General features: G+C 40.0%; 1 protein-coding gene across 2 annotated transcripts in view; it reads right to left on the bottom strand.

Moving 5' to 3' along the window:
- The window catches only part of PDCD6IP (programmed cell death 6 interacting protein), a 78,958-nt gene extending 54,992 nt beyond the window's left edge, over nt 1-23,966 (bottom strand). For both annotated transcript variants that reach the window (XM_010372978.2, XM_010372979.2), the window contains exons 1-3: nt 22,618-23,966; nt 9,180-9,234; nt 7,654-7,723 (exon numbers count right to left, since the gene is read on the bottom strand). In XM_010372978.2, coding sequence (XP_010371280.1) covers nt 7,654-7,723; nt 9,180-9,234; nt 22,618-22,826 — 334 coding nt within the window. In that variant the 5' untranslated portion in view covers nt 22,827-23,966. The remainder of the gene's footprint in view (nt 1-7,653; nt 7,724-9,179; nt 9,235-22,617) is intronic.
- Nucleotides 23,967-26,914: the final 2,948 nt, after the last annotated feature.

Here is a 26,914-nt window from a genome sequence, read left to right as displayed (position 1 = left end):
TCAGATTTGCAAGATGAAAAAGTTCTGGATGTATTTTACAACAATGTGAAAAACACCCAACACTAGTGAACTGTACACTTAAAAATGATTAAGATAACAAACTTCATGTTATGAAACTTTTTTTAAATGCAGTCTATGATTCTAAATTCAGAGACAGAAAGAATGGTAGTTGCCAAGGGCTGAAGGTGGAAGGAAGAATGGGACATTATAATTTTTTTTTTTCTTTTGAGACAGGGTCTCACTCTGTCACCCAGGCTGGAGTGCACTAGTGCAATCACACTCGTTGCAGCCTCTACCTCTTGGGCTCAATCGATCCTCCTGCCTCAGCTTCCTGAGTAGCTAGGACTACAGGCACAGGCCACCACACCCAGCTAATTTCTGTATTTTTTGTAGAGACAAGGACTCACTATGTTGCCTAGGCTGGTCTTAAACTCCTTGGTTCAAGCAATCCTCCCAACTTGGCCTCCCAAAATGCTTGAATTACAGGCATGAGCCATCACCCCCAGTCTGTGAAGTTATCATTTACTGGGCAGAGTTTCAGTTTTCTAAGGTGAAAAAGAGTTCTCAAGACGACGTTTGCACAATAATGTAAATGTACATGTACACTGAAAATGTACACTGAAGTGTACACTTAAAATGGTTAAGAAGGTATACTATGTATATTGTATCACAACTGAAAAATAACTTTTAAAAAAGAATCTATAATACCTCCCTATTACTTACAGAATTCAATCACTTTGGAATTCAAGATCTTGCATAATGTGCAAGGCACTGACCACCAGGCAAAATAAGGCTCCTTACAAAAAACAGTGAACAAACCATCTAGGAGAATCAGAACACTACATTTGTATGTTTGTACCATAGAGTAGTGCCAAAAAGTACATCCCTCCTTGTTACAGTACTTTGGTGGCCTCCTATGTAATAATGGCCAGTTTTCAACTTGCTTCCAAACCATTCTAGTCTCCTCATTCTAAACTAAAGCAGACATAAGCATTAGCATTCCTTAAAGAGATTCAAAGTTGGTACATCCATAAAAGAACAGGATTTTTTTAATTAATAAGAAAAAGCTCCTAAAAATTAAAAACTTGTTAAATTTTTTTCAAAAGTTTTACGGGTGGCGGAAGGAAAAAAACATTTTCAAGTTTTAAAATTAGTATCTAGGCAATCTCTCAGAAGTAGAACATAAAGTCAAGAAAATAAAAATTACAAAAATTATGAGTGAACAACTCAGAACAACCAACATCTAAAAAAGTATTCCAAAGAAAGAGAGACAAAAGAGACAAGAAAATTATCAAAGAAATATAAGAAAACTTCCCAGAGCTGAAGGGAGATATAAATGTTCAAACTAAAAGGGCCAAAAAGAAATGCCCTACAAATGAATAAAATGAAATCCCATTAAGTCTTTTGAGATTTCTAAACATGAAAGACAAAGAGAAGACTGTAAAAATATTCCCAAGAGCAAAGAAACAGATCACTTACAAAATAACAAAACTCAGACTTTTCATCAGTAACACTAGATACTAAAAGGCAAGAGATTGGCTGGGTGCAGTGACTCATGCCTGTAATCTCAGCACTTTGGGAGGCTGAGGTGGGCAGATCACCAGGTCAAGAGATCAAGACCATTCTGGCCAACACAGTGAAACCTCGTCTCCTCTAAAAGTACAAAAATTAGCTGGATGTGGTGGTGCACGCCTATAGTCCCAACTACTCGGGAGGTTGACGCAGGAGAATCGCTTGAACCTCGGAGGCGGAGGCTGCAGTGAGCCAAGATCGCGCCACTGCACTCTAGCCTGGCAACAGAGCAAGACTTCCTATCAAAAAAAAAAAAAAAGGCGGCCCGGCATGGTGGCTCAAGCCTGTAATCCCAGCACTTTGGGAGGCCGAGACTGGTGGATCATGAGGTCAGGAGATCCAGACCATCCTGGCTAACACGGTAAAACCCTGTCTCTACTAAAAAACACAAAAAACTAGCCAGGTGAGGTGGCGGTCACCTGTAGTCCCAGCTACTCGGGAAGCTGAGGCAGGAGAATGGTGTAAACCTGGGAGGCAAAGCTTGCAGTGAGCTGAGATCCTACCACTGCACTCCAGCCTGGGCGACAGAGCGAGACGCTGTCTCAAAAACAACAACAACAAAAGGCAAGGGATCAATGCCTTCAAGTTCTGAATATAATTTTAATTAATTCAATAATTATATACATTAGGCCAGTATGGCAGGAAAGAGCAAGGAACAAAATTAAATATCAGCCAGGCGTGGTGGCTCACACCTGTAATCCCAGCACTTTGGGAGGCCAAGGCCAGTGGAGCTGTTAAGGCCAAGAGTTCGAGATCAGCCTGGCCAACATGGTGAAACCCTGTCTCTACTAAAAACACAAAAATTTGCCAGGCATGGTGGTGCGCGCCTGTAATCCCAGCTACTCAGGAGATTGAGGCATGAGAATCACTTGAACCCCAGAGGCGGAGGTTGCACTGAGCTGAGATCACACGGCTGCACTCCACCCCGGGCAACAGAGGAAGACTGTTCTCAAAAAAAAAAAAAAAAAAAAGAATGAAATATATTCCAAACAAGAAATAAAAGTAAACCGTTTATATATCAGATACGTATCCCAATCTATTATGTTGCCCATAAATATTATCATACCAGACTGTAGTCTCTCGTTTTATTTTGACAATTTCTCGATGTATAAGAGCTTTTACGAGATTTTACATATAAGAGCTATTTTGATCTTGCAATTAACTCCTATCTTTTTTCCTTTATTTTCTTCTATCCATCTAAACTTAAACCAGGTTTTCAAAACAATATTTTCCTTTCTTCAAAGATGACTTTTTAAATATTTAACTGTATTCTTGTTTCTTACTTGCTCTCTTTTTCATTAAGTTTTTCTTTTATCTTTTGTTTTCTTTTGAGACAAGGTGTTGCTCTTGTCACCCAGGTTGAAGAACGGTGGCATAATCATGGCTTACTGCAGCCTCAACCTCCCAGGCTCAAGCGATCCTCTCACCTCAACTCCCCAAATAGTAGGACTACAGGCACGTGCCACCATGTCTGGCAAATGTTTGTATTTTTTGTAGAGACAGAGTTTCGTCTGTTCCCCAGGTTGGTCTTGAACTCCTGGGCTCAAGTAATCCGCCTGTCTTGGCCTCCTCAAGTACTGGGATTAGAAGCATGAGCCACCACTTCCAGCCTCTAAACTTTTCAAAATGAAAATAACTAAATTACAAATATAGTTTTCTAAAATTCAAACATTTTAAACTACAAAAAAATAATTAAAAATCACCCAAGATCTCATCTTCCAGAGTTAACCAGAATTTATTTTTTGGTATCTCACAAATAACTACATACACATTCACACACATAACTTTTCACAAAGTGGATACTATACCACACTCGAGTTGCCTGGAATGCACAACTCAAGGGAGGAGGAACCACTCTAGGTTCTATATGAGGACCGTCCCAAGGAGCCCAACTGAGGGGACCCTAGAGTTGTACGATGCAACAACTCTGAACTAAGGCAGGCCTTTTATTCAATATTCCATTGATATAGCTTTACATATCAACAAATACATATATGCATTTTTATTCTTAGTATTCCAAAAGTACACAATATTTAAATGAATGAGTAGTCTTTTATTTAACCAAGACATTACTGAAGGACATTTAATTACCAATTTTTGCTACTAGAAACGCCTTGATGAACCACCTCCTGCTTTATGATCTAATTTTTTCCTTCCCAGTTCTTCTGGATACTTGAGTTCATCACTCAAGTGTCTCCTAGGTCTCCTGCCATCTGCTCCTTATTCGCAACCTACTAAATTTCTTAAGTCATAACAACACTAAAAATCCTTTTCTTCACCTTGGCTCCCTCTCAGAACGATGCTCCCTTTGTCCCCAAATCTTTACTGTAAATTTCCTGAAATGAGCAACCCACATTCACTGTTTCCATTCCCTCACCTCCCATTCACCCCTCAATCTGATGCTTCTTCAGAAAACTCCAAGTGAAACTTCTCTCTGCCAAATCCAAGGACTTCTCCAACCTTACATGAGTGAGTTCTGCCACAATGACTCAGTCAAGGATGGTCCAGCCTGGACCTGGGGTGATCATCAGAATCACTTGGAGATATATATATATTTTTTTTTTTTAGACGGAATCTCTCTCTGTCGCCCAGGCTGGAGTACAATGCACGATCTCGGCTCACTGCAACCTCTGCCTCCTAGGTTCAAGCGAGTCTCCTGCCTCAGCCTCCTGAGTAGCTGGAATCACAAGGTGTGCGCCACTACACCTAGCTGATTTTGTATTTTTAGTAGAGACAGGATTTCACCATGTTGATCAAGCTAATCTCAAACTCCTGACCTCATGATCCACCCGCCTCTGCCTCCCAAAGTGTTGGGATTATAGGCGTGAGCCACCGTGCCCAGCCACCTGGAGATATTTTCAAAGACACTAATTCCAGTGCCCTACTCCAAATTTTCTCCTATCACATCTGGCACTCTGTATCTTCATCTTTAAAGATAAGCCTTTATCTTTAACATTTTCCCCAGGTAATACTAATATGCAGCCAGGTTTGGGAACCACTGGACCACATCAACTTTGAAACTCTTCTGGCATTCCTTCACATATCTATTTTACCCTGGTTCCTGTAAGATCTGAAAGCTTTTTCTCAACCTCATTCCCAGAACGTCTTCTTCTATTTCCCCTGAATATTATATTACTTAGCTCTGCCTTTTACACTTTTCTCAGTCAATTATCTGCCAGAAGGAATAAATTTATTATCACCTAATAATTGTTCCCGAATGTATATCTCTTTCTCTTCTGAGCTTTAAATCCTTTATTTCAGAATGACAGAGAAATGTCTACCCAGAATAACACAGAAAAGTCAGACTCAACCTTTCTACTAAAAGGAACAAATATCCAACAGGTCAAACCAACTTATAAATCTCAGAGTCAAGCCTCAACTCCTACTCTTCCTTCTGACTAGTAGTCAGCAAATTCAGTCAACTTCACCTCTGAAAAGTCCGAAATCCCTCTCTTCTGTGACTCGCACACACTAGCTTGTCTAACCTCATCATCTCTCATCAGTCTCCTAACCGGTCTGTTTCTCTCTAGTCCCGGGAGTTAGGCTATCTAGATTCATATCCCAGCTTCATTAAATCCTAACCATATGACTTCAGAAAATCACGTAATCTTTCTAAACTAGTTTGTTCAACTGGCAATAATAGTGCTTTCCTCATTAAGCTAATGGAGAATTCAGAAAGATTATTTATAGGCCGGGCGCGGTGGCTCAAGCCTGTAATCCCAGCACTTTGGGAGGCCGAGACGGGTGGATCACGAGGTCAGCAGATCGAGACCATCCTGGCTAACACGGTGAAACCCCGTCTCTACTAAAAACTACAAAAAACTAGCCGGGCGTGGTGGTGGGCACCTGTAGTCCCAGCTGCTCGGGAGGCTGAGGCAGGAGAATGGCGTGAACCCAGGAGGCGGAGCTTGCAGTGAGCCGAGATCCGGCCACTGCACTCCAGCCTGGGCGACAGAGCGAGACTCCGTCTCAAAAAAAAAAAAAAAAGAAAAGAAAGATTATTTATAAAGTCCCTTCCAGAATGCCTGCATAAAACAAATGCCCAATAAACATTCACTATTATTATACAAGAGGGGAAAGTAAAAAGTCAGAAGCATAATATTTGCAACCCTTCACAAGCTGCTTTCTAATATCACCCTCCATAATCCCCAATTTAACCTATGGTTACAAGCCACAACAATAACTATCATTATATTAACATTATATATATCTACTATAAAATATATATTTCCATTTCCTCACCTATATATATGCCATAACAATAATTAAATTATTATATACAATATCTACTATAAAATATATATTTCCATTTCCTCACCTATATGTAAGTATAAACCTTAAACAAGATATAGATATATAGCCGGGCGCAGTGGCTCATGCCTGTAATCCCAGGACTTTGGGAGGCCAAGGTGGATGGATCACGAGGTCAGGGGATCGAGACCATCCTGGCTAACACGGTGAAACCCTGTCTCCATTAAAAATACAAAAAATTAGCCAGGCATGGTGGCGGGCGCCTGTAGTCCCACCTACTCGGGAGGCTGAGGCAGGAGAATGGTGTGAACCCGGGAAGCAGAGCTTGCAGTGAATCGAGATTGTGCCACTACACTCCAGTCTGAGCAACAAAGTGAGACTCAGTGTCAAAAAAAAAAAAAAAAAAAAAAGATATAGATATGTGTGTATATGGTATGTACATACTATATAATACATATTATATATCTATATAAGCTATATAATCTATATTATAGCATATCTTATATAATGTATATGTATGCTATAAAAGGAATATACTATATAAGGTATACATAGTTATCCATAATATATATACATATATATCTATATTATATAAATATATGTATATATAATATACATACATGTATAATATATACATACAGTATACATATATACTATACATGCACATATGTATATATGCATATATGTATACAAATATATGCTGTATACATATGTATACATAAGTATATATACATGTGTATAATACATACACACATATAATACACATTATATACATATAATATACATTACAGATATACAATACATATTATATACAAATACATATATACCATATATACATTGTATATACATATATAAAATATACATATACATGTATAATACATATATATCATATATGCATTACAATGTTATGTAATAATATAATTATTCATTGCAGTTAATACTTATTGAGCACTGTTCTTAGGACTTTACAAATATTCACTCATTTAATCCACATAAGAATCCAATGAGATAAGCCAGGGGCTGGTGCCTGTAATCCCAGCACCTTGGGAGGCCGAGGTGGGTGGATCACCTGAGGTCGGGAGTTCAACACCAGCCTAGCCAACATGATGAAACCCTGTGTCTACTAAAAAAATTACCCACGTGTGGTGGCAGGTGCTTGTAATCCCAGCTACTCGGGAGGCTGAGGCAGGAGAATAGGGGAATCACTTGAACCCAGTAGGCAGAGGTTGCAGTGAGCCGAGATTGTGCTACTGCACTCCAGCCTGGGCAACAAGAGCAAAACTCTGTCTCAAAAAAAAAAAAAAAAAAAAGAATCCAAAGAAATATATAGTATTATCTCCATTTCACAGATGAGAAAATTAAGGCACAGAGATGTTATCTTGCTGGAGCAGGTAGATCAAAAGTCCTTGCCCTTCTGACCTATGGTTATGATTTTGTGTCTGTAATATTATTTTCTACAAATCCATCCTTCAAGGCCTAACTCAAACATTGTCTGCTTTCAAAAGGTAGAATTACTTTCTTCCTCATATATGCTTCCATGAGTTTGTTCATAGGCTGATATTACATATTACACTTTTAAATGATCAACTATCTTCCCAACAACTGAGTACATCGGTTTTACTCATTTTTATAACTAGGACAGTGCCTGGCAAGGCATGGGCTCTCTACAAATATTTCAAAATTGCATTAAAAGTTGAAGTTAAAAAGAAAATGAGATGTAAAAAACTTTAGTATTTACAAAGAGTCATTTAAAATAACAATTTTAAAAACTAAAAACAATGCAAAGTAGTTAGACCAATTTTCCTATCACTTTTATTAAAAATTACATACCCAGTTTTACAGAGCCTCCAAAAAGTGAACCTTTATCAAAAGCATCCTTCCAGGTAAATGTCAAGCAGATCTGGATAGAATGAAAGAAAATAGAAAAGTATGTTACCTTCCTGAATCTCATTAAATATTAAGTCTCCTTTGAAGAAAAATCCACCATGAAAAAAAGGACAAAAGCTCAATCTGTCTAAAATATTATCTCCTACAATCACCCAACTCCCTTTCCTTCTCCTTTTAAATTGAAATTTCAAAAAAGTAAAATACTGGCACTGGGATATTTCAAATCATACCGATTTCAAATATCGGTAATCATAAACACTATCTTATTCGCCTTTACAAACACATGAGGACTTTAACGGAACAAAGTAAGTAGTAGACACTTGTCAAATAAGCCAAGTGAAGCAAGGGAAATAAAAGTAAGTACTACAGGTTTCCTAGAAGATGAAATTAAAAACTATTCCATGATGACAAAAATAGGAGAATGGTTATTTTGGGGATCGGTTAATATTTTATTTCTTTATCTAGGTGGTGGTTATACAGGCATACTCATTTTGTAAGATTCAAGCTATACCCATGATTTGTTCATTTTTCTGTACGCTACATGAAAATTAAATGTTTACTTTATCAAAAAACTCTCTCTCTGCTCCTAAAATATGCATTATCACATACAAAGATTAGAAAGGAGTAAACCTCATTTAAATTATTTATTACAATCTTATATAAAAATTTCTAAATTCTTGATTAGGGAAATTTTCAAACATACAGAAAAACTAAAGAGAATAAAGAGAATGAACTCCAGTATCTCCATCAGCAGCCTTAGTCTTTTGCCCTTCTTGGTTCATCTACCTCCCAATTTGTCCTGCCTCCAGTCACCTACACTTTTTTTCCAGGAATATTTTAAAGGAAATCTCAACATATACTTATTTCACCTGTAAAAACTTTAGTACAAGAATGTCTAAAGTACTTCTCTTATAACTATTTTAAAATTTAAAAGTATCACTAATTTTAAAATCTTTATCCAATCTCCAAAATAAAACTATAAGAAATTATCAGCATTTTCAACATCTAGCCTTTAAGAAGAAAATAAAGTTGACATTTGTGTAATTAACATTTAATCACAACAGCATTTGCAACTTTTACATGCAAATGTAACTTGTGCAAATAATTTTTAAAGCACATAAACTGAGACTAGTAATTCCTGAATTGTGCAGTTTCCTTCCTAATTCTGAAAAAGTCAAAGAGAAGGACACAGTAGATTAATCAGTCAATAAATTCTACTGACATAAAATGAAGTCCAGAAAAAAACAAACAAACCATTGTTCTACATGAGCCCCAGAAGTGACTGAAGAATGACATGAATGGAATTCCAGGAGATTCTTTCTTCGGAAACACATATATTCACATCAGACAGACCTAAAAGCTCCTATTTTTATAACACTATCTCATAAAACTCTAAAGACAGTGAAGATATTGGCAGAAGGAAATGGGTGCCATTACCATATAATTTTAAGACAGAATTAATGACTTACCTGATTTTCAGAAAATGGGAATTTAGGTTCAATAGAACAAATCTGATCATAATATCTAAAAAACAGAGCAGAATTAATAATTACCAGAGCCAAATATTACTCGCATTCATGTAATTATAACTGGTTTAAGATGACACAAAAATTATTCATGCTTACTTTGAGCAGCTATTTTATATTAGACAAAGTGTTTTAATACATAAACCAGAAGCTTAAAAAATGTATGCAGTGAAAAACTACGAACAAAAACTCATACCCACCACCACAGAAAAATATTTATCAACTGTTATTGGCTAAAAGCAAACTAACATCTGCTCCGAAAACCAAAATATTTCTTAAAAATACTATTTCTTGCCGGGCACGGTGGCTCAAGCCTGTAATCCCAGCACTTTGGGAGGCCGAGACGGGTAGATCACGAGATCAGGAGATCGAGACCATCCTGGCTAACACGGTGAAACCCCATCGCTACTAAAAAATACAAAAAACTAGCCGGGCGAGGTGGCGGGCACCTGTAGTCCCAGCTACTCGGGAGGCTGAGGCAGGAGAATGGCGTAAACCCGGGAGGTGGAGCTTGCAGTGAGCTGAGATCCAGCCACTGCACTCCAGCCCGGGCGAGAGAGCGAGACTCCCTCTCAAAAAAAAAAAAAATACTATTTCTTACTAAAACAACTATGTTTATATCCCTTAGACAAATTAGTATCTCTGATAAACTGTCAATTAAAAGAAGGCTTACCAACTTTCAAATGTTTTGGGTAAGCCCAACTCTATCTATCTCTAGCACTGCCACACAGCACATCAAAGCTACCACAGTCTTTCAGCTAGAAATCCAAAAGTTTCCTAGACAATCTCTCCATTTCCTTTCTCATTCTTTCCAACCTGTTTTCTGCATAGCAGCCAGAATGATCACAAAATGTAAAGCAGTCTTCCCCCTATCAGGGTGAGCTTTCAGTCAGCAAGTCTGGCAGGGAAAGGAGTAGAAAAGGGTCAGGCCAAGCTTTCTAACTGGCCTCTAATCTTTCTTCCTTTCCTTTTTCCTTAAACTTCTCCCACCCCTTCATCAGGGGTACTTTTGTAATGATTATTTCTGGGGGCAAATTTTCAGGAGTGGGCAACATATCTGAGACCAAGCTTTTGGCTGGCATGGCTATGAGTTTGGTTATAAACAGGAAAAACTATGCAGTTAAGTAAATACATTGAAAATAATGGAAGCCAAGTTTCTCAAGGTCAGAGATACAAATACCTGCAAGGGCCAGGCAAGCGGATCATGCCTGTAATTCTAGTACTTTGGGAGGTTAAGGCGGGTGGATCACTTGAGCCCAGAGTTCGAGACCAGCCTGGCCAACATGGCAAAACCCTGTCTCTACTAAAAATACAAACATTAGCCAGGCGTGGTGGCGCACACCTGTGGTCCCAGTTACTCATGAGGCTGAGGTGGGAGGATCACTTGAGCCCTGGAGGTCATGGCTGCAGTGGGCCAAGATGGCGCCACTGTACTCCAACCTGGGCAAGACCCTGTCTTAAAAAAAAAAAAAAAAATCCACAAATATGAGAAGGCAGAAGGTTAGAGTAACTCCACAGTTTTAAACTGGAACTAGAGATATCAATGTGAACTTTGTTTACTGACAGGATATTGTTCTGTTGCCCAGGCTGCAGTACAGTAGCGCAATCATAGCACATGATAACCTTGAACTCCCAGGCTCAAGCAATCTGCCTACTTCAGCCCCTGAGTTGCCAGGACTACAGGTGCATGTCACCACACCCACCTAGTTTTTTAACTCTTTTTTTTTTTAAAGGTAGCAGAGAGAAAAAAAAAAAAACAAGAATAAAAGTGTAAGTATGTATTTTCTAAATGTATATGCTAAGAGGGCCTATAAGCAGTAACACTTTATAGTAGCAATAAGCACACCTACTGCCCAGATAATCTTTTGCATTAGAAGGAGCCAAGTGCTCCTTAGAGAAACTGCTGAATCCAGGGCTGAGACTGAAAAAATTCAATATTCAAGCCTAAAACATCTTGCTATGCCAGAAAGTTAAGGAAGTACTCAAAAAATGATGAGGACATGTCAAAAGGGCACAGGAGGTAGCTTTAAGGGGCTCCCAATGGCCAAGCATAGAACCAATCTAACTAATATAAGTAACAGTAAAATATAATCCATTGAGGAAAATAAGAACACCGCTCTGAAGTAAATAAACAGGTGAATAGGGAAAACTCTACCCTACAGTACCATAATCTAGAGGAAATTAGAAAAATTACCATTTGGTACCTTTCAGAGTATAATATCTAATTCTGGCACGGTTCATCAATAAAGGCTAAAATAATGAAAAGTGTGTAATGAAACAGGATATTACATAGTCTCAAAGTATCTCCCTACAAAATATTTACTAATTAGCACAACACACTTATTAACTGTAAGGTCAAGAAACCTGGCAAACACCATCTTAACCAAGCGATAAAAATAAACATTACCACTACAGAACAAATTCACATCATATTTTTCCTGATAAGCACTAGAAAGAACACAGCATCACTTCGCTGGCACTCCTATGCAAAAATGCAGAAATCACAAGAAAATGAGACAAGCCCTTATTGAGGAAAATTCTAAAAAGTAACTAGCCTGTCCTCTTCAAAAATGTCAAGGTCATGAAAGACAAGAGAAAACTGAAGAACTGGTCCAGACTGAAGGAGATTAAAGAGACATAATAATCAAATGCACTACATGATTCTAGATTAGATCCTGAACCTGTAAATAATATTGGGAAAATCAGCAATATTTGAATGAATTCTATGGATTATATGGCAATAATGAATCAATGCCAACTTCCTGACTTTGAAAGTTGTACTATGGTTATATGGGAGAATATCTTTGTACTCAGGAAATAAACTCTAAAGTATTAAGTACTGAAACCCTTTGGTGGATTTCCATTATACTTAAAATTACATCCAAAAATGTTGAAGATCTTACAGGATCTGGCTATCATCCAACTCTCCAGCCTCATCTCAGGATATTCACTACACATTCTAGTCCCTAACTTATATGCTCTCCTTGCTCAGGGCCTTCACTCTTTTTATCACCATTTCTCACTTTTGTCTAGGCTGACACTGTTATCAAAGAAAGTTCCTCATTCATTCATTCATTCAACAAATATATACCAAGAGCTTACTATGCACCAAACACAGTTTTAGGACATTAAGAATTCAGCAGTAAACATCTAAATATCTGTGCTTTTGTGAAGCTTTTAGAGGGGAAGACAAACAAGCAAAAATATTATATAGAGGACAGTGGTAAGTGCCATGGAGAATAAAGAGATAAGAGGAATAAAGTGAATATATGGGGAGAGGTAAGAAGGTTGTCGTTTTAAATAACATGGTCATTTGACTACATGAAAAAAAAGCTTCAACTTTAAAACAGCATGACTATAAAAGGTGTGAAAAAGGTGATAAGGTGAGCTAAGCAGATATTTGTGGATTTCCAATCTAGGGAAAATCAAGTGCCAATACCGTGGGATAAGAGGGTACTTTAGAACGTATCTGACATGGCAAGGAGACCAATATGGCCATAGAGTAAGCAAGGGAGAAAACAGTGATGAAGTCAAAGAAGTAATGATGCCTTGAGTGCAACTGTAAGACTGCTGAGTTTTACTATATAGTGTGAGAGGGTGAACCATCAAAAGGTTTGGACAAAACAGTAACATGGGCCGGGCGCGGTGGCTCAAGCCTGTAATCCTAGCACTTTGGGAGGCCGAGACGGGCGGATCGCGAGGTCAGGAGATCGAGACCATCCCAGCTAACATGGTGAAACCCTGTCTCTACTAAAAACTACAAAAAACTAGCCGGGCGAGGTGGCGGCGCCTGTAGTCCCAGCTACCTGGGAGGCTGAGGCAGGAGAATGGCGTGAACCCGGGAGGCGGAGCTTGCAGTGAGCTGAGATCCGGCCACAGCACTCCAGCCTGGGTGACAGAGTGAGACTCCGTGTCAAAAAAAAAATAGTAACATGACTTATTTTCATAGAGTCACCATGACTCTTGTGTAGAAAACTGACTGCAGGTGTGCAAGGGCAGAAGTAGAGATCAGTTAGGAAGCTACTGTAGTAATCCAGTCAAGAGACGACGCTAGCACAGATCAATGTAGTCCATGGTGGCGGCAGAAGTGATAAAGTCAATCTAGACCAGGCGCTGTGGCTCATGCCTATAATCCCAACACTTTGGGAGGCTGAGGTAGGAGAATCACCTGAGCCTAGGAGTTTGAGACCACCCTGGACAACATAGTGAGACCTCATCTCTACACATACACATACAAAAAATTAGCTAGGTGAAGTGGTGGGCCTACAGTCCCCAGGGAACTATGCAGGGGCATAAGGTGGGAAGATCACTTGAGCCCAGGAGGTTAAGGCTGGAGTGAGCTGTGATTCCACCACTGTACTCCAGGATGGGCCATGGAGTGAAATCCTGTCACAAAAAAAAAAAGTCAATATAACCCCTTGTTAACATTAGTTCCCCCTCCATTTATAATCTCTCAGGTCCCTGAACATTTCCTTCATATGATTTAATACAATTTGTGATATATTAATTGTGGGATTATGTTTACTGCCTCTTCTCTCAAAGGATTCTAAATTCCATGAAAGCAAAGACTGGATCTATTTGCTGTTTTGTTGCTAGCCCCAAGCAAATGAATCGGTAAAATGCAAAGTTTTCTTCTATCTCTGAAAAATAAACCTAAAATTCGGGTTTTGAATGAACAGGAGCTATCAAAGAACAAGCCCATAAGGAGGGAACAGCAAGTGCTAAATGCCTGAGGCAACCATGCCTAAAGGTGTGCTTGGCACAGCAAGGAGGCCAATATGACCATAGAGCCGGGACTGGCAAAACTTTTTTCTAAACAGTGATATTCTAGACTCTGCTGGGAAAAAGCTAAATCGAGCATGTAATAATTATGTAAGTACTTACATAACAAGAGAAAAACCCCTGCCCTCTACCTTTTTTGCCTAGGTTGGGCCATCCCAAAATTGTGGCACACAGCCGCCCAGGTGCCATGCTGGAGACATTCTCCAAAGAAAAAGTACCTGTCTGATGGAGAGGAGCCATGGGGAGATGGGAGGAGTGACCGACATGGTCAGTTTTACTCTGCCCCAATGAGACCAAAACTCTCAAGGAGGGCCTACCATGGGCACCTGCCCCAGCTGGTTGGAGGTGAGATAATTTGCTGAGTCACCAATTTCCAGACTGAGATTCTACCATTTAGTGCCAAGCCATTGCCAAGCAGAATACCCAATGTGTAAGCAGCACCAGAGTAAGTCTGGGCAGCAATAAAGCATGGCCACTGGCCAGGGGAACAGGAGCTAGAAGCAAAGGGGAGAATGGAACAGAGGCAAACAGCTAAGCTAGTTCTCCAACAGTCACAATGCTAACCCACTGGAGCGGTGCCCATACGCCATACAAAAACAGGCAGCTGAGCAGGCCTTACTTTGCTGACCCTTGCTATAAAGTGAACAAGGAAGGTAGTAGTAGGAAATGAGGTTACTTGCTCTGCAAATGGGTGGGGAAAGAAAGAATGGCTAAACTGAATGCACTTAAATTTTTATACCCATTCTCTTCACCCCAAAGTTTTTGAAGCCAACTAACAAAACCTGAGCTGTATGGGGGGAATAGTGCATTTATATCCTATATCTGAATGATTAGAAGCTATGTGATGAAATCCTCAAAGTAAAATGGCTATCTTAGGACAGATTTAGAAGTTGAAATAAAAGTACAACAGGAGGGCAGTCACTGGAAATCAACAATGTCTGATCGGTATGGAGAAAACCCCAACAAAATGAGAGAGATCAATGAATCTTTACAAAAGAAAGCAGCCATTGCTAACTGCAGTTACCACAAGCAAAATGCTGTTCCAGGAGACCCAACTACCATAAGCTACTCCTTCAATATAATTCCACAAGGTATTACCCTCACAGTTCAGCCTAGATCTCCAGTACCAAAGTTCTCTAGGTAGGGAACCCACAGAAACAAAAGAATCTACCACACCCTTCTCTTTAACATTTAAGTACACTTTACTACAGCAGCAGACGCTAGCCTAGAATGTATTTCTAACAAAGTAGACCTAGGCTGCAAGTTTTGTGCAAGTAGGCACAGGGAAAGCCAGTATGCTAAGCCGCGGAGTTGGTAAAAACTAGCACACTGTGGAAAATAATGCTGCAAAAAAATTGGTGTCTTTATAGATTCTATTTTAGAGATAAGCAAATTTTTTAACCAAAACTATAAAATCCCAAATATATTTAAAATGTATGATGTCACAGTCTTTCAAGTCAGATAGCCCTGAGTTTGAATCCCAACTCTTAGCTAAGTGATCATGAAAAAATTATTCAATCTCTCTGAACCTTTCCTAAAGAGTAATAATACCTTCTTTAAGGGTGAGGAATAAATGGTACTGTATACGGTATATCAAATCCTTAAAATAGAGCCTGGACACACAGTAGTATACGTACGACAAATGGTATAGATAATTATTTTGCAACTATGTAGAAGTGCTTATATATGTTCTCCAGTATTTTATAAAACTTAACCACTTTGGCACAAATATATAATAACTCAACTTAAAAATCTCATGGGGAAAAAGAAACTAGGTAATAAATACATTTCTCTGAAAATACTACAAATAGGTACAGGACAAATTCCCATTAGAAATTCTAGTTTAAAAAAAAAAAAATTGGCCAGGTATGGTGGCTCACACCTGTAATCCCAGCACTTGGGAGGCCAAGACAGGAGGATCGCTTGAGTTCAGGAGTTCAAGATCAGCCTGGGCAACATAGCAAGACCTCCTCTCTACTAAAAATGTAATAATTAGCCAAGTGTGGTGGTATGTACCTACTTGGGAGGCTGAAGTAGGATTGCTTGAGCCCAGGAGATCGAGGTTGCAGTAGGCTATTGTGGCGCCACTGTACTCCAGCCTGAGCAACTGAGCAACTGAGCAAGGCCCTGTCTTAAAAAAACAAAAATGCTAAAATTTTTAAATAAAGATTAAATTATACATTTAATTTTGAAAAAGGAAAAAAGAAATTTTTTTTTTTTTTCAGACAGCGTCTCACTCTGTCGCCCAGGCTAGAGTTCAGAGGTGCAATCTCAGCTCACTGCAACCTCCACCTCCCGGGTTCAAGCAATTCTCTGCCTCAGACTCCCAAGCAGCTGGGATTACAGGCACTCACACCATGCCCAGCTAATTTTTTGTATTTTTAGTAGAGATATGGTTTCACCATTTTGGCCAGGCTGGTCTTGAACTCCTGACCTCGTGATCCACCCGCCTTAGCCTCCCAAAGTGCTGGGATTACAGGCATGAGCCACCGCACCCAGCCAGAAAAAAAATTTTTAATTTAAGAGGAAGGTATGGGATCAAGAACAACCAATTCACGCGCCCAAAATAATACAGCAATGCTAATTGACACAACCTTATTCAGCTCCAATCTGTATTTAGGGATGTGCAACTCCAGACCACCAACTAGAGGAAGAAACAAGGGAATCAGAAGAGCTGGGCCAGAGATACTGACTGCAGTTCATAGATTCTTTGTGAACTTTATTTTCACACTTTTTTCCTCACCCAATTTAACACATGAAAAATCATTAATCAAGCACTACTGCAGCAGAGAGTATGGCAAAAAGTAACTAGCTGGGGAATCAAGAGGTCGGGATCTTAGTCCAGTTCTGCCATAAAGATAGCTGTGTAGGCTTAAACATTCTGTGTAAAGCACCTCAGAAGATTCTTCTTACAGATACACAGAATGATAATAGTCCTGATAAGCTATTTACTAAACACCAGAAAAGTCAAAACACATAAAAACAAATCAGATTTTAAATCTTCCTTATGTTTATTCATCTATGTGGAATAAAATTACTGAGCCAAAAAGGTCTGCCAATTACAGATATTCCTTGAGACCAGGGACCAAGTGTATCTTTATATCCTCCACATTGTCTCCTATAGTATGGTTCACACAGACTCTACATTAGTATCTGGTTAACAAATTGTAGCAATGTCATTGTGCTAATATTATCTCAGTATTGAGACAGCCAGGTGAGAGGGTGTCCCTGGAGAAACTCCAACCAGTCTGTTCACTAAGGTGGAGCCTCGGGAAGTTCTACAGGGAGGAGCATGGCCCCGCCTCTTCCTGTGTGGAACCTGAGATTCAAGCTGCAGGCGGGATGTGCTCAAGCTGGGACTCTAGCCTTGCGAGAGTTCCTGTTTCCCCCTCTTCTTCCTTTTCACCCAATAAAACCCTGCTTTACTCACCCTTCAAACCATCTGCAAGCCTAAATTTTCATGGCCGTGGGACAAGGAAACATTCTGCAAACAGTATGTTCACCATCAAATCAACAATCAGAATCCAAACAACAGTTGTGAAGTAAAACAGAACATTTTCTTTCCTGATCTATAAAACACGACTGTGTAGAAAATATTTCAGAAATTAAAAGAGTATTCCATCAACTTCATTTTGCAAATGAAAAAGATAGTAGGACACAACCAATACAGACTGAGAAAAAAATACACAGTCCTAAAATATATTAGAAAAACCAGAAAGATGGAAAACTAACCAATCAATACAAAAAGACAGAAAAAGGGAACAAAGAACATTTTTTTTAAAAAAACGAATGATAAGGGCAGAAAACCAACCAAAAAGCCTTAGTTTTAAACAAAGAAAAGGTGGCCGCAAACCTTTGGCAAATCTGAGGGAGGAAAATCGCACGTAACACATGCACAACATTAGGAATAAGAAAAAAAATCTTAACTACAGATTATGAGATGACAACATTTGGGGGGAACTTCCATGTGACAAAAGATAGCATAAACACAGTTGAGAGACAAGAAAAAGATTGGAAGATTTTTGCAACATACATAATGAAAAAAGTATAAATATTCAGAAAATGTTACAACTCCTACAAATTAGTCAGGAAAAAACAACTCAATAGAAAATGGGCAAAAGAAGAGAACAAGCAATCACAGAAAAAGAAACAAAGTGGCCAATAAACATAAACTGTTCAACCTCAGTAAAATAAGAGGACTGCAAACTAAAGATACTACCTCTCACCCATCAGTTTAGCAAAAAGCAATAAATTAAATTATTAATCAGTGAGTATTAGCAAGGATACGGAGGAATAAAATACTCCCATATACCTGCTGATGAGAATGTAAATTGTTATAAGCACTGTGGAGAGGTGAAAATGCAAACACCTTCCTCTTACAGTTAAACAAATAAATCTGAATAAACACCCTTCTTTGCTTCCCACCAAAACCCACTAAAACAAGAATTTAAAAATGTAAAAGATGTACATGAACATAGACAAAAAGAATGGGAAAGGGCACACAGGATATAAGAGGTTTCAACAACATCTACTGAAAGGTGAAAAGTGAATAAAAAAGAGAAAGCCAAAATCTAACTGGCTAAGAGGGAAGGGAGCCAAAGTAGAAGCCAAATCATGCCAGAGAAGCCAGAAAAGGATCTGAATTAAGAAACATGAGGTACTTCTGCATATAGTTCAATGTGAGGGTGGAACGAGAAGGTGTGGTCGAAAATCCTTCAAAGAAAACCTCAGGCTCCCAGATCCTCTTTGCTCTGAGGGTAGGTTCACTCTTAGAAAAATGTCAGAGATTGGCCCGGCGCGGTGGCTCAGGCCTATAACCCCAGCACTTTGTGAGGCCGAGGCGGGTGGATTACCTGAGGTCAGGAGTTCGAGACCAGCCTGAGCAACATGGAGAAACCCGTCTCTACTAAAAATATAAAATTAGCTGGGCAGAGTGGCGCATGCCTATAAATCCCAGCTACTCGGGAGGCTGAGACAAGAGAACTGCTTGAACCTGGCAGGCAGAGGTTGCAGTGAGCCGAGATCGTGCCATTGCACTCCAACCTGGGCAACAAGAGCAAAACTCTGCCTCAAAAAAAAAGAAAAAAAAGTCAGAGATGTCAAATACAACTAAGGTGGAGATCAAGCACTGTTAAGTGGGGTAGGGAGTGCTAACTGACTACATCATTATCAGTCTATCCTATTTCTTATTAACAAAACCCTGTACCTTTAGCTAAGTATACAGCTGTTCATAATGAAAATTCCTTTTCCCAGCATCCTATGAGAAGTGGACACACATGATGGCTGGTAACATATAGGCAGGGTGTTGTGGAACAGTTGCCAGGAAACACCCTAAAGGGCGAGCCCTGTACCTGGAACTTGGATGATTGCAACCTGGACCTGAGAACAATATTCTAGGTTTTAAATAGCAGAAAGCTGAAGGGAATCTGAGCCCCAATTAACTCTGCAGAACCACTATACCAGCCCTGGGCTACCAGAACTACCTACCTGCCAACTTTTTACAAAAGAATAAAATATTAACTCAGATAATTTGGGATCTGCCACATAGAAATGAACCTAACCCTAATGCAGGGGTCATACAAAAAATAGATGTACCTGACAGACTGCATACGTGATTGTTAAGATCCCCAACCTCCATTCCCCAGGATAAAATTTAGAAAGCTGATAAGCAGACTTTTTCATGGAAGGAGACTAGAAGCTTTCTCTCTAAAGAAATTGATCACCACAAAAGAAATTACACAATGCTGGTAACTGGTATATCTGGAGCTTCAAATAAAACACAAAATAAAAAATAAAAAACCAGCAGGGTTCCCATTTGATCACCCTAGGTCACCATTTACCAAGGTCTAATCAATTTTTAGTAAAAGCCACTTTATAAAGGAAGAAGTATCATACAAAAGGGTTTTGTTGTTGCTGTTGTTTTGTTTTGTTTTGAGACAGGGTCTCAGTATGTTGTTGAGGCTGGCCTCAAACTCCTGGGCTCTAGTGATCCTTCTGCCTCAGCTGGAATTATGAGTGCATGCTACCATACCCAGAACAAATGAGGTTTTAAGTACTCATTCTCATTATTATAATATGCATAAATGTACATTTTAGGAAATTTTAATAGAACACCTACAAGTTAGTAATAAGAAAACAAGTCTATCACTGAAGCTATATATGAAGCTGCATATCAGGACTTACCAAGCTAGCTTCAATTCTTTAGGAATTAGTTTAAACTCTCTTTTTTAAAGTTCATTACTTTAAAAGTTCATTAAGTTAAAAAATTAATGTTAAGTTTACACAATTATCCAAACATCATTAGTAAAAGTAAGATATTCTGCCGGATTTGAATGAACATCACACAACTGATTCACATCTAATTTTACAGCATATATACCTAAGGAACCTTTGTACCTATCTCCATTATAAACCTTAGTAATATCTCCAAGCTTACCCTAACCCCTCTAGAAGACCAAAAAGTGAAAATACTTAATATTTGTTGAATTAATGTGCCAGGAGGGGATTATATAGAGGTGGCTAAAGAAACATGGTTAGTTTCAAAAAGACTATATCTACAACAGGTCCACTACCTAGGAAGAGTTCACACATTTAAGTCTGGTAAAAAGAATAAAAAATGAACAAATGAATTAAGTTTTAAAGTTCACAGGAGAACCTTATCCAAACCATTATCCACCAACCTCCCATGTCTGTTAGTCTAAAAACCCATGCACCAATTGCTTCTGATGACCCCAAATCTGAGGGCTGGAACCAAATTTGATATATTCAACAAGATTTTTATCACAGGGTTCATTATACCACAACTATGTTTTCTTAATATTACTAATGGAAAATCCTCACTGAATGCTATGCACGCCTACATAAAAATTACCTTGAAATTGTTTAATTATGTTAATTCTAAAGAATGGCTAAGTATTCCTAAGTTAACTTAAAAAAAATTGCTTATGCTATTAGACTAATTACCCTTGCAGCCCAACAGTTCTAGCTCTAAAAATTTGACACCAAGGGGTCTTAATTCCTCTGAGCAATCTATTCAATATCCCTTCCTTTGCAGAACCAACCCTTCCCCAGTCCGGAGTCATCTTGCTTTGATACATGGGGTAAGAGGAAATTAAATCGGTTGAAAGACTCAGATGAGGGCAATTAACTTAGCCCATTTCCCACCAACATAAATGGGTGCAAACCAACCCAGAAGCCTCCCATGGACTTCCACCAGAGCTAAGGAGAAAAGCACTCTCTTCTGTAAGATACTGAGTGTTGTGGACGATTGCAATTACACTACAGCCATCCCTCTCAATACAGGAACAAAGCTTTCGAAGGAAGCATCATGGAGGCAAAACGATCTCCAGTGATACCTAAAGCTAAGGAAAGAATATCCCTAGACTTTTCAGTTAGCAGAGTAAGTTTTTTTTTGTTTTTTTTTTTTTTTGAGACGGAGTCTCGCTCTGTCGCCCAGGCTGGAGTGCTGTGACGATTTCAGCTCACTGCAGGTTCCGCATCCCAGGTTCACGCCATTCTCCTGCTTCAGCCTCCCAAGTAGCTGGGACTACAGGCGCTCACCATCACGCCAGGCTAATTTTTTGTATTTTTAGTAGAGATGGGGTTTCACCGGGTTACCCAGGGTGGTCTCGATCTCCTGACCTCGTGATCCGCCCGCCTTGGCCTCCCAAAGTGCTGGGATTACAGGCGTGAGCCACCGTGCGCGACAGAATAAGTCTTTTCTCAGCTCAAGCTAGTTCAGCCTGGGTTTCTGCTACTTGGATTGGAATACAGTTGTGATTCTCTTGTGAAACAAATAGAATATACTATACGGAGATGAACAAGGTAGGCAAAAGAAATTTTTAACTAAAAAATCCTACAAAAATATTCTTGTAACTATTAAGTATAACGAAAGGAACCCTCATTAAATCAGCATGAGCTAAATAAGCATTTGCTAAAATAACAAATTTATTCTATTATGTATATACCTGTTTGTGAACAAACTGCTTTTAAACAACCTACCTGGAACGGTTCTATTATGTAACTAGAGTTTTATTTCAAATACTTGTAGCTCCTAACTTTCAGAATTCTCCATCTGTCATTTGATTATTTTGAACTGAGGAAGATGGTCCATTTCATGTGGACAATGTGATGAGTTGATCAGACATTTGGTCCAGTGTCCCAATTCCCTCACTTCGCCCACTTCCTTCAAGCAACTATTATGAAATTTAAATTTGGCCCAAGAAAGACAGTGATGGAAAAATGGGGGGAAGGGGGAAGCTTTCGTTAGAGACCCAAAAAAGTGAAAACTACTTCTAAGTAAATGTGGCAAGAGAAATCAGTACACGGCAGACTGCTGCTCCCAGGCACCTGATCCACGGAGCCCTCGCCGACCAAGGGCTGGGGCAGGCGGGCAGGCAGGACAAACGGGCAGTCACGGCCAGCCTGCAGGGCGGGTCCTTTTCACCAGCAAAGAATGCAGACCACACCTACGCGCCCGGTCAGGCCGGGGCGGGGCGGCTCGGCCCAGGTTACAGGATTGAGGGAAGGGGGGAGACAGGAAGAGGGGCGGCGAGGGACGGCTGGCAAACAAACTACCCACTCCCAGCCCCGCGCCCACCTCAGGAGCGTCTCCAGCGCGCCCTCGTGCTTGTCTAGCGGGCGACCGACTGCGGCGCGGCGCAGCTTGCTGAGCTCCTCCGCCGCGCGACAGTACTGGGCCTGCTCTTCCCCGCCGCTGGGGTAAGTCTGCTGGATGAACTTCACCAGCGGCTTGGCCAGGTCCACCTCTGAGGTCTTTTTCAGCTGCACTGAGATGAATGTGGCCATGATCAGCGCCTCCGCCGCCGTTCGGGCCAAACAGACAGCTGACAGCTTACGACGGCCGAGAAGAGAGAGGTACCGGTCTGGCGGACTGACGGGCTGACGGACGTGCGCTCCGCTGGCTTTCCGGGTCCGGCCACTTCCGGGAGCTCCAGCGCAGGCGCACTGGATGCGGGGGGGGGGTCCTTAAGCCGTTCGTGGTCACGTGAAGGTGCCGCGGCGGCGACGCCCTCCTGGAGCCAATTCAGGCTGTGCTATGCTGTAAAATATTACTTTCTCCGCATCTGGAATTCTTCCCTTCCTCCTTCTTACCGCAGTGGTGTACTGAGCACTTTCACGTAAGAGTATTCATCCACTCGAACAACCCCCTGGAGAAGTACTCCTGTCACTGCCACCTGCTAGAGTTTGTGGCTACCTCCCCAAGACGCAGTCCCAGGATTATTGTGACCTATGATGTTTATTCAACTACTGTTGACGGGCTGCTGTGCACAGGAACGGAGTGCACAGGGAACCTGGTAGGCAAGACCCCTGCCATCGTGCAGCTTACTGTCAGGTTGACACAGATATTAAGGTAAACGGAAAAAGTATCAGGAAGAAAAACAGGATGCTTGGGATTTAGGGGATGTTAAGATCGTTTGGAGGACCCTAATTTAAATAAGATAAAGAAAGTAGGTTTTCTCAGAGTAGGTGAACTGAAAATGAACCTGTGTCTGGTTGCTGTTTTGTAGACAGAACAAAATTTTAAATAAATTGAAAACGACACCTGTAATTTGAGAAGATGCTTGACATCAGGAGAGGAGAAGAGTGGGGAGAGGTGGAGTGGCAAAGGAGAGTCTCCAAACCAAAAGCCTGCGTGCAGAGGCCCTAGGAGGCAAGCACTTACCATGTTTCGGGAGTAGAAACGAAACATATGACAAGACTCTTAAAAACAAATAGAATTGGGATGGAATAAAGTTGGATGAGTAAGCAGACATCAAATCGTTCAGAAACTTGTAGTCCAAGTTGAAGAATTTGTTTAGTATTGTATAATAAATGCAGAGGAAGCTATATACATTTATAATTTACATTTTTTAAAGACCACGTTGTAGCTCAATCGGATAGTTTGTCTTTTGATGGAATGTAGTATACAGTATCGTCATGGTATATTCCAGGCAAAAATATTTAACTTGAATGTATCAAGCCTTTGCATCTAACAGACTTTATAAAAAATACAACTGATAGATGAACAAACTAAATGATGCCAGAGGAAGTAACTAGACAGAAGGTGAAACCAGAAGGTGAAACATTCTGCAGGATAACTGGCCCATCTCTTCAATTTGTCATGAAAAAAGCAACTGCTTTATGAAAAGAAATTTAAGGGACATAACAGTTTGAATTGGATCCTAGTTTGAACAGACTATCTATAAAATGCATTTTCAGGAACATTAAAGAAATATGAATGTAGATGGACTGAGTATTGGATAAAATAGAACTGTATTGCCATGGAAAAGATCATTAACTGAAAAGAGCAAGTCACGAAGTAGTATGTTACAGCATCCCATTTTGGTTTAAAAATGCACATCTATGTATTTAGGTACAATGAAAAAAATAGTGGGCTTATACCCTAAGGTGTTAGTAGTGGTAATCTTTGGAAGTGGAAATGTGTATTTTCTTTTTTATATTTGCCTATCTTTTTCATTGTAACTTTTGCAGCACATTGACTACTTTCATTAGAGTAAAAGTTTATTTTACCACTTTTTTTTTTTTTTTTTGAGACAGAGTCTCAATCTGTCACGCAGGCTGGAGTGCAGTGGCACAATCTCAGCCCACTGCAACCTCCACCTGCCAGGTTAAAGCTATTCTCTTGCCTCAGCCTCCTGAGCAGCTGGGACTACAGGTGCATGCCACTAGGCCTGGCTAATTTTTGTATTTTTAGTAGAGACTGGCTTTCGCAACGTTGGCCAGGCTGGTCTGGAACTCCTGGCCTCAAGTGATCCACCCACTTCAACCTCACAAAGTGCTGGGATTACAGGCGTGAGCCACTGCACCTGGCCTATTTTACCACAATTTATAAAAAGTTTTGTTTATTTTAATTAAGTTATTCTAGGTTAAAATAAGTAGCCACCCTTGGCTGATGCATAAATAAAACATTAGAAGAAAGGAAGAATGGAAACAATGAGGCAAATCATGAGATCATTTCAGAAATCAAGACAAGATCATGAAAGCTAACATTAACAAGAGTGAACCAAACGGTTAATATCTTTGAGTTTAAAACTGAAGAATTTACCAATGAATTGCATAGGAAAGTAAAGGGAGTGGTCAAGGATAGATCCTGGTTTTGGGGCCAGAACAGCTGAGTGGTTAGTAGAATCATTACCAGTTGATAACCCATGGAAGAGCGTCGGGGATGGGTGGTGTCTTGTAGGTTGGTTGACAGGACTGACCCATTGGGAAGATAATGAAGAAGCAAAGTATGTGAAAAGAGGAGGAGAAAGGGTAACCAGAGGAGGGAGGATACAAAGAGAGTAATTAGCCGTCAGAAAGATGAGGGACATGACATTTGTTGAGGCAGATGACAGGGAAAAGAAAGTTAACATAAATGTGGTTAGTTTTGTGACATTGACCGAAGGAAGATTAAGGTGATGCTATCTGGTGGCTTAGAATGAAAACCAAACTCCCTACCACAACATGATGGTCTTTCTCTGCAACTTCATATTTTGCCTCTTGTTCCTCATTTGTTACCACTGAGTCACAATGGTCTTTTTAGTTTCTCAAACTCACCAAGGTCTTTCTTGCCTCATGTGACCTAGAATGTTTTCTCCCTTTCTTCATGTCTTAGTTGAAAGGTCTCCTCTCCTCATCATTATACTATCTAAAGTACATTCCCTCCCTTGTTAACCTCTAGCACAGCCATTAGTTCCTTCATAACACTTATCCTAACTTGCAAGTATTTTGTTTGTTGATTTAATTTTTATCTGACTTCCCCACTAGAATGTAACCTCCATGAGGGCAAAAATTGTGTGTTTTGTATACCGATATGTCTGTATCACTTGGTATAGCAGGCACTCAGTTTCAATTTTAAACTCAAAGATAGTATCTTAATAAACATTTGTTCTTTGCTCACACAAAGTCTAATATGGAACAGGCTTAGAGTTGTCCTCCAACCAGTGTCTGAGCAATCCAGACCACTTTGATCTTGTAACTCTGCCGTCCCAACATGAGATTCCACTTTCGCTGCAGAAGAGGGAATCTATAGCATCATGCAGTGGCTTGTCACTACCTCAGCCCTCCCACTTCCACTTGTATTTCACTAGCTAGAACCTTTCATATGGCTCCACCAAACTGCAATGGGACTGGGAAGGGAGAATCAGATATTAGGGAGCGTTCATAATGCCTTCCGAGGGTGTGTTTCACTGCTTCCAAACTTGCTTATGATGATGTTAGTTTTTCATCTATGTAATGAAATGCCATATATTCTTAGTGTGTGTTCTCAGCATAACAAGTACATTTTGGGAATATTAAGTCAATGGATTTTCTTTCTCGAAAATTCCTAGTTCTGGGCCTGTCATTAACCCCACTGATTGAACCAGTGGAAATAGTTGCCTCTTCGAATGGACAGAACCCTGCTAAAGGTAGCTTTGAGTTTCAAAATAGTGTGTTTCCAGTCCACATTGAGACAATAACCTGAAAGTAAGCACTTACGATTTTTGGAGGAGCCTTTGTTGTTAAGGAGAAAAGAGGCTTACAGAAGTGAGATTCAGAAGACTGTAATATTTTTACAATAAATGAAAGTAAACAGTATAAGGATTTGATGTAAGGGAAGCTTCTGCAGTGCAAGAAAGTCCTGTTGGTGTGCTGAGCGGAAGAGTCTAAGAGAGAGAAGGTGAAGAACAAAAGGAAAATGTAAATGTGGTAGTCATACTTCCTTACTCCACACTCAGGATAAACCTAGAGTATGAGGTAGAGGGGGGAATCTAGAGGGGAGGAAGCATGGAAAAGGAACACCCAAATAGACTTGATGAAACAAAAAACATCAAGGATGGCTCCTGTGTGCCCTGGGAAGACACATCTCTTGTACGGAATGGAAAAAAGGCAATGGTAAGGGACCAGGGCCC

The sequence above is a fragment of the Rhinopithecus roxellana genome, chromosome 1, assembly GCF_007565055.1.
Source record: "Rhinopithecus roxellana isolate Shanxi Qingling chromosome 1, ASM756505v1, whole genome shotgun sequence".
NCBI classification, from domain to species: Eukaryota; Metazoa; Chordata; class Mammalia; order Primates; family Cercopithecidae; genus Rhinopithecus; species Rhinopithecus roxellana.
The sequence above is the reverse complement of the archived record's forward strand: the minus strand, read 5'-3'. Positions and strand labels throughout refer to the sequence as shown.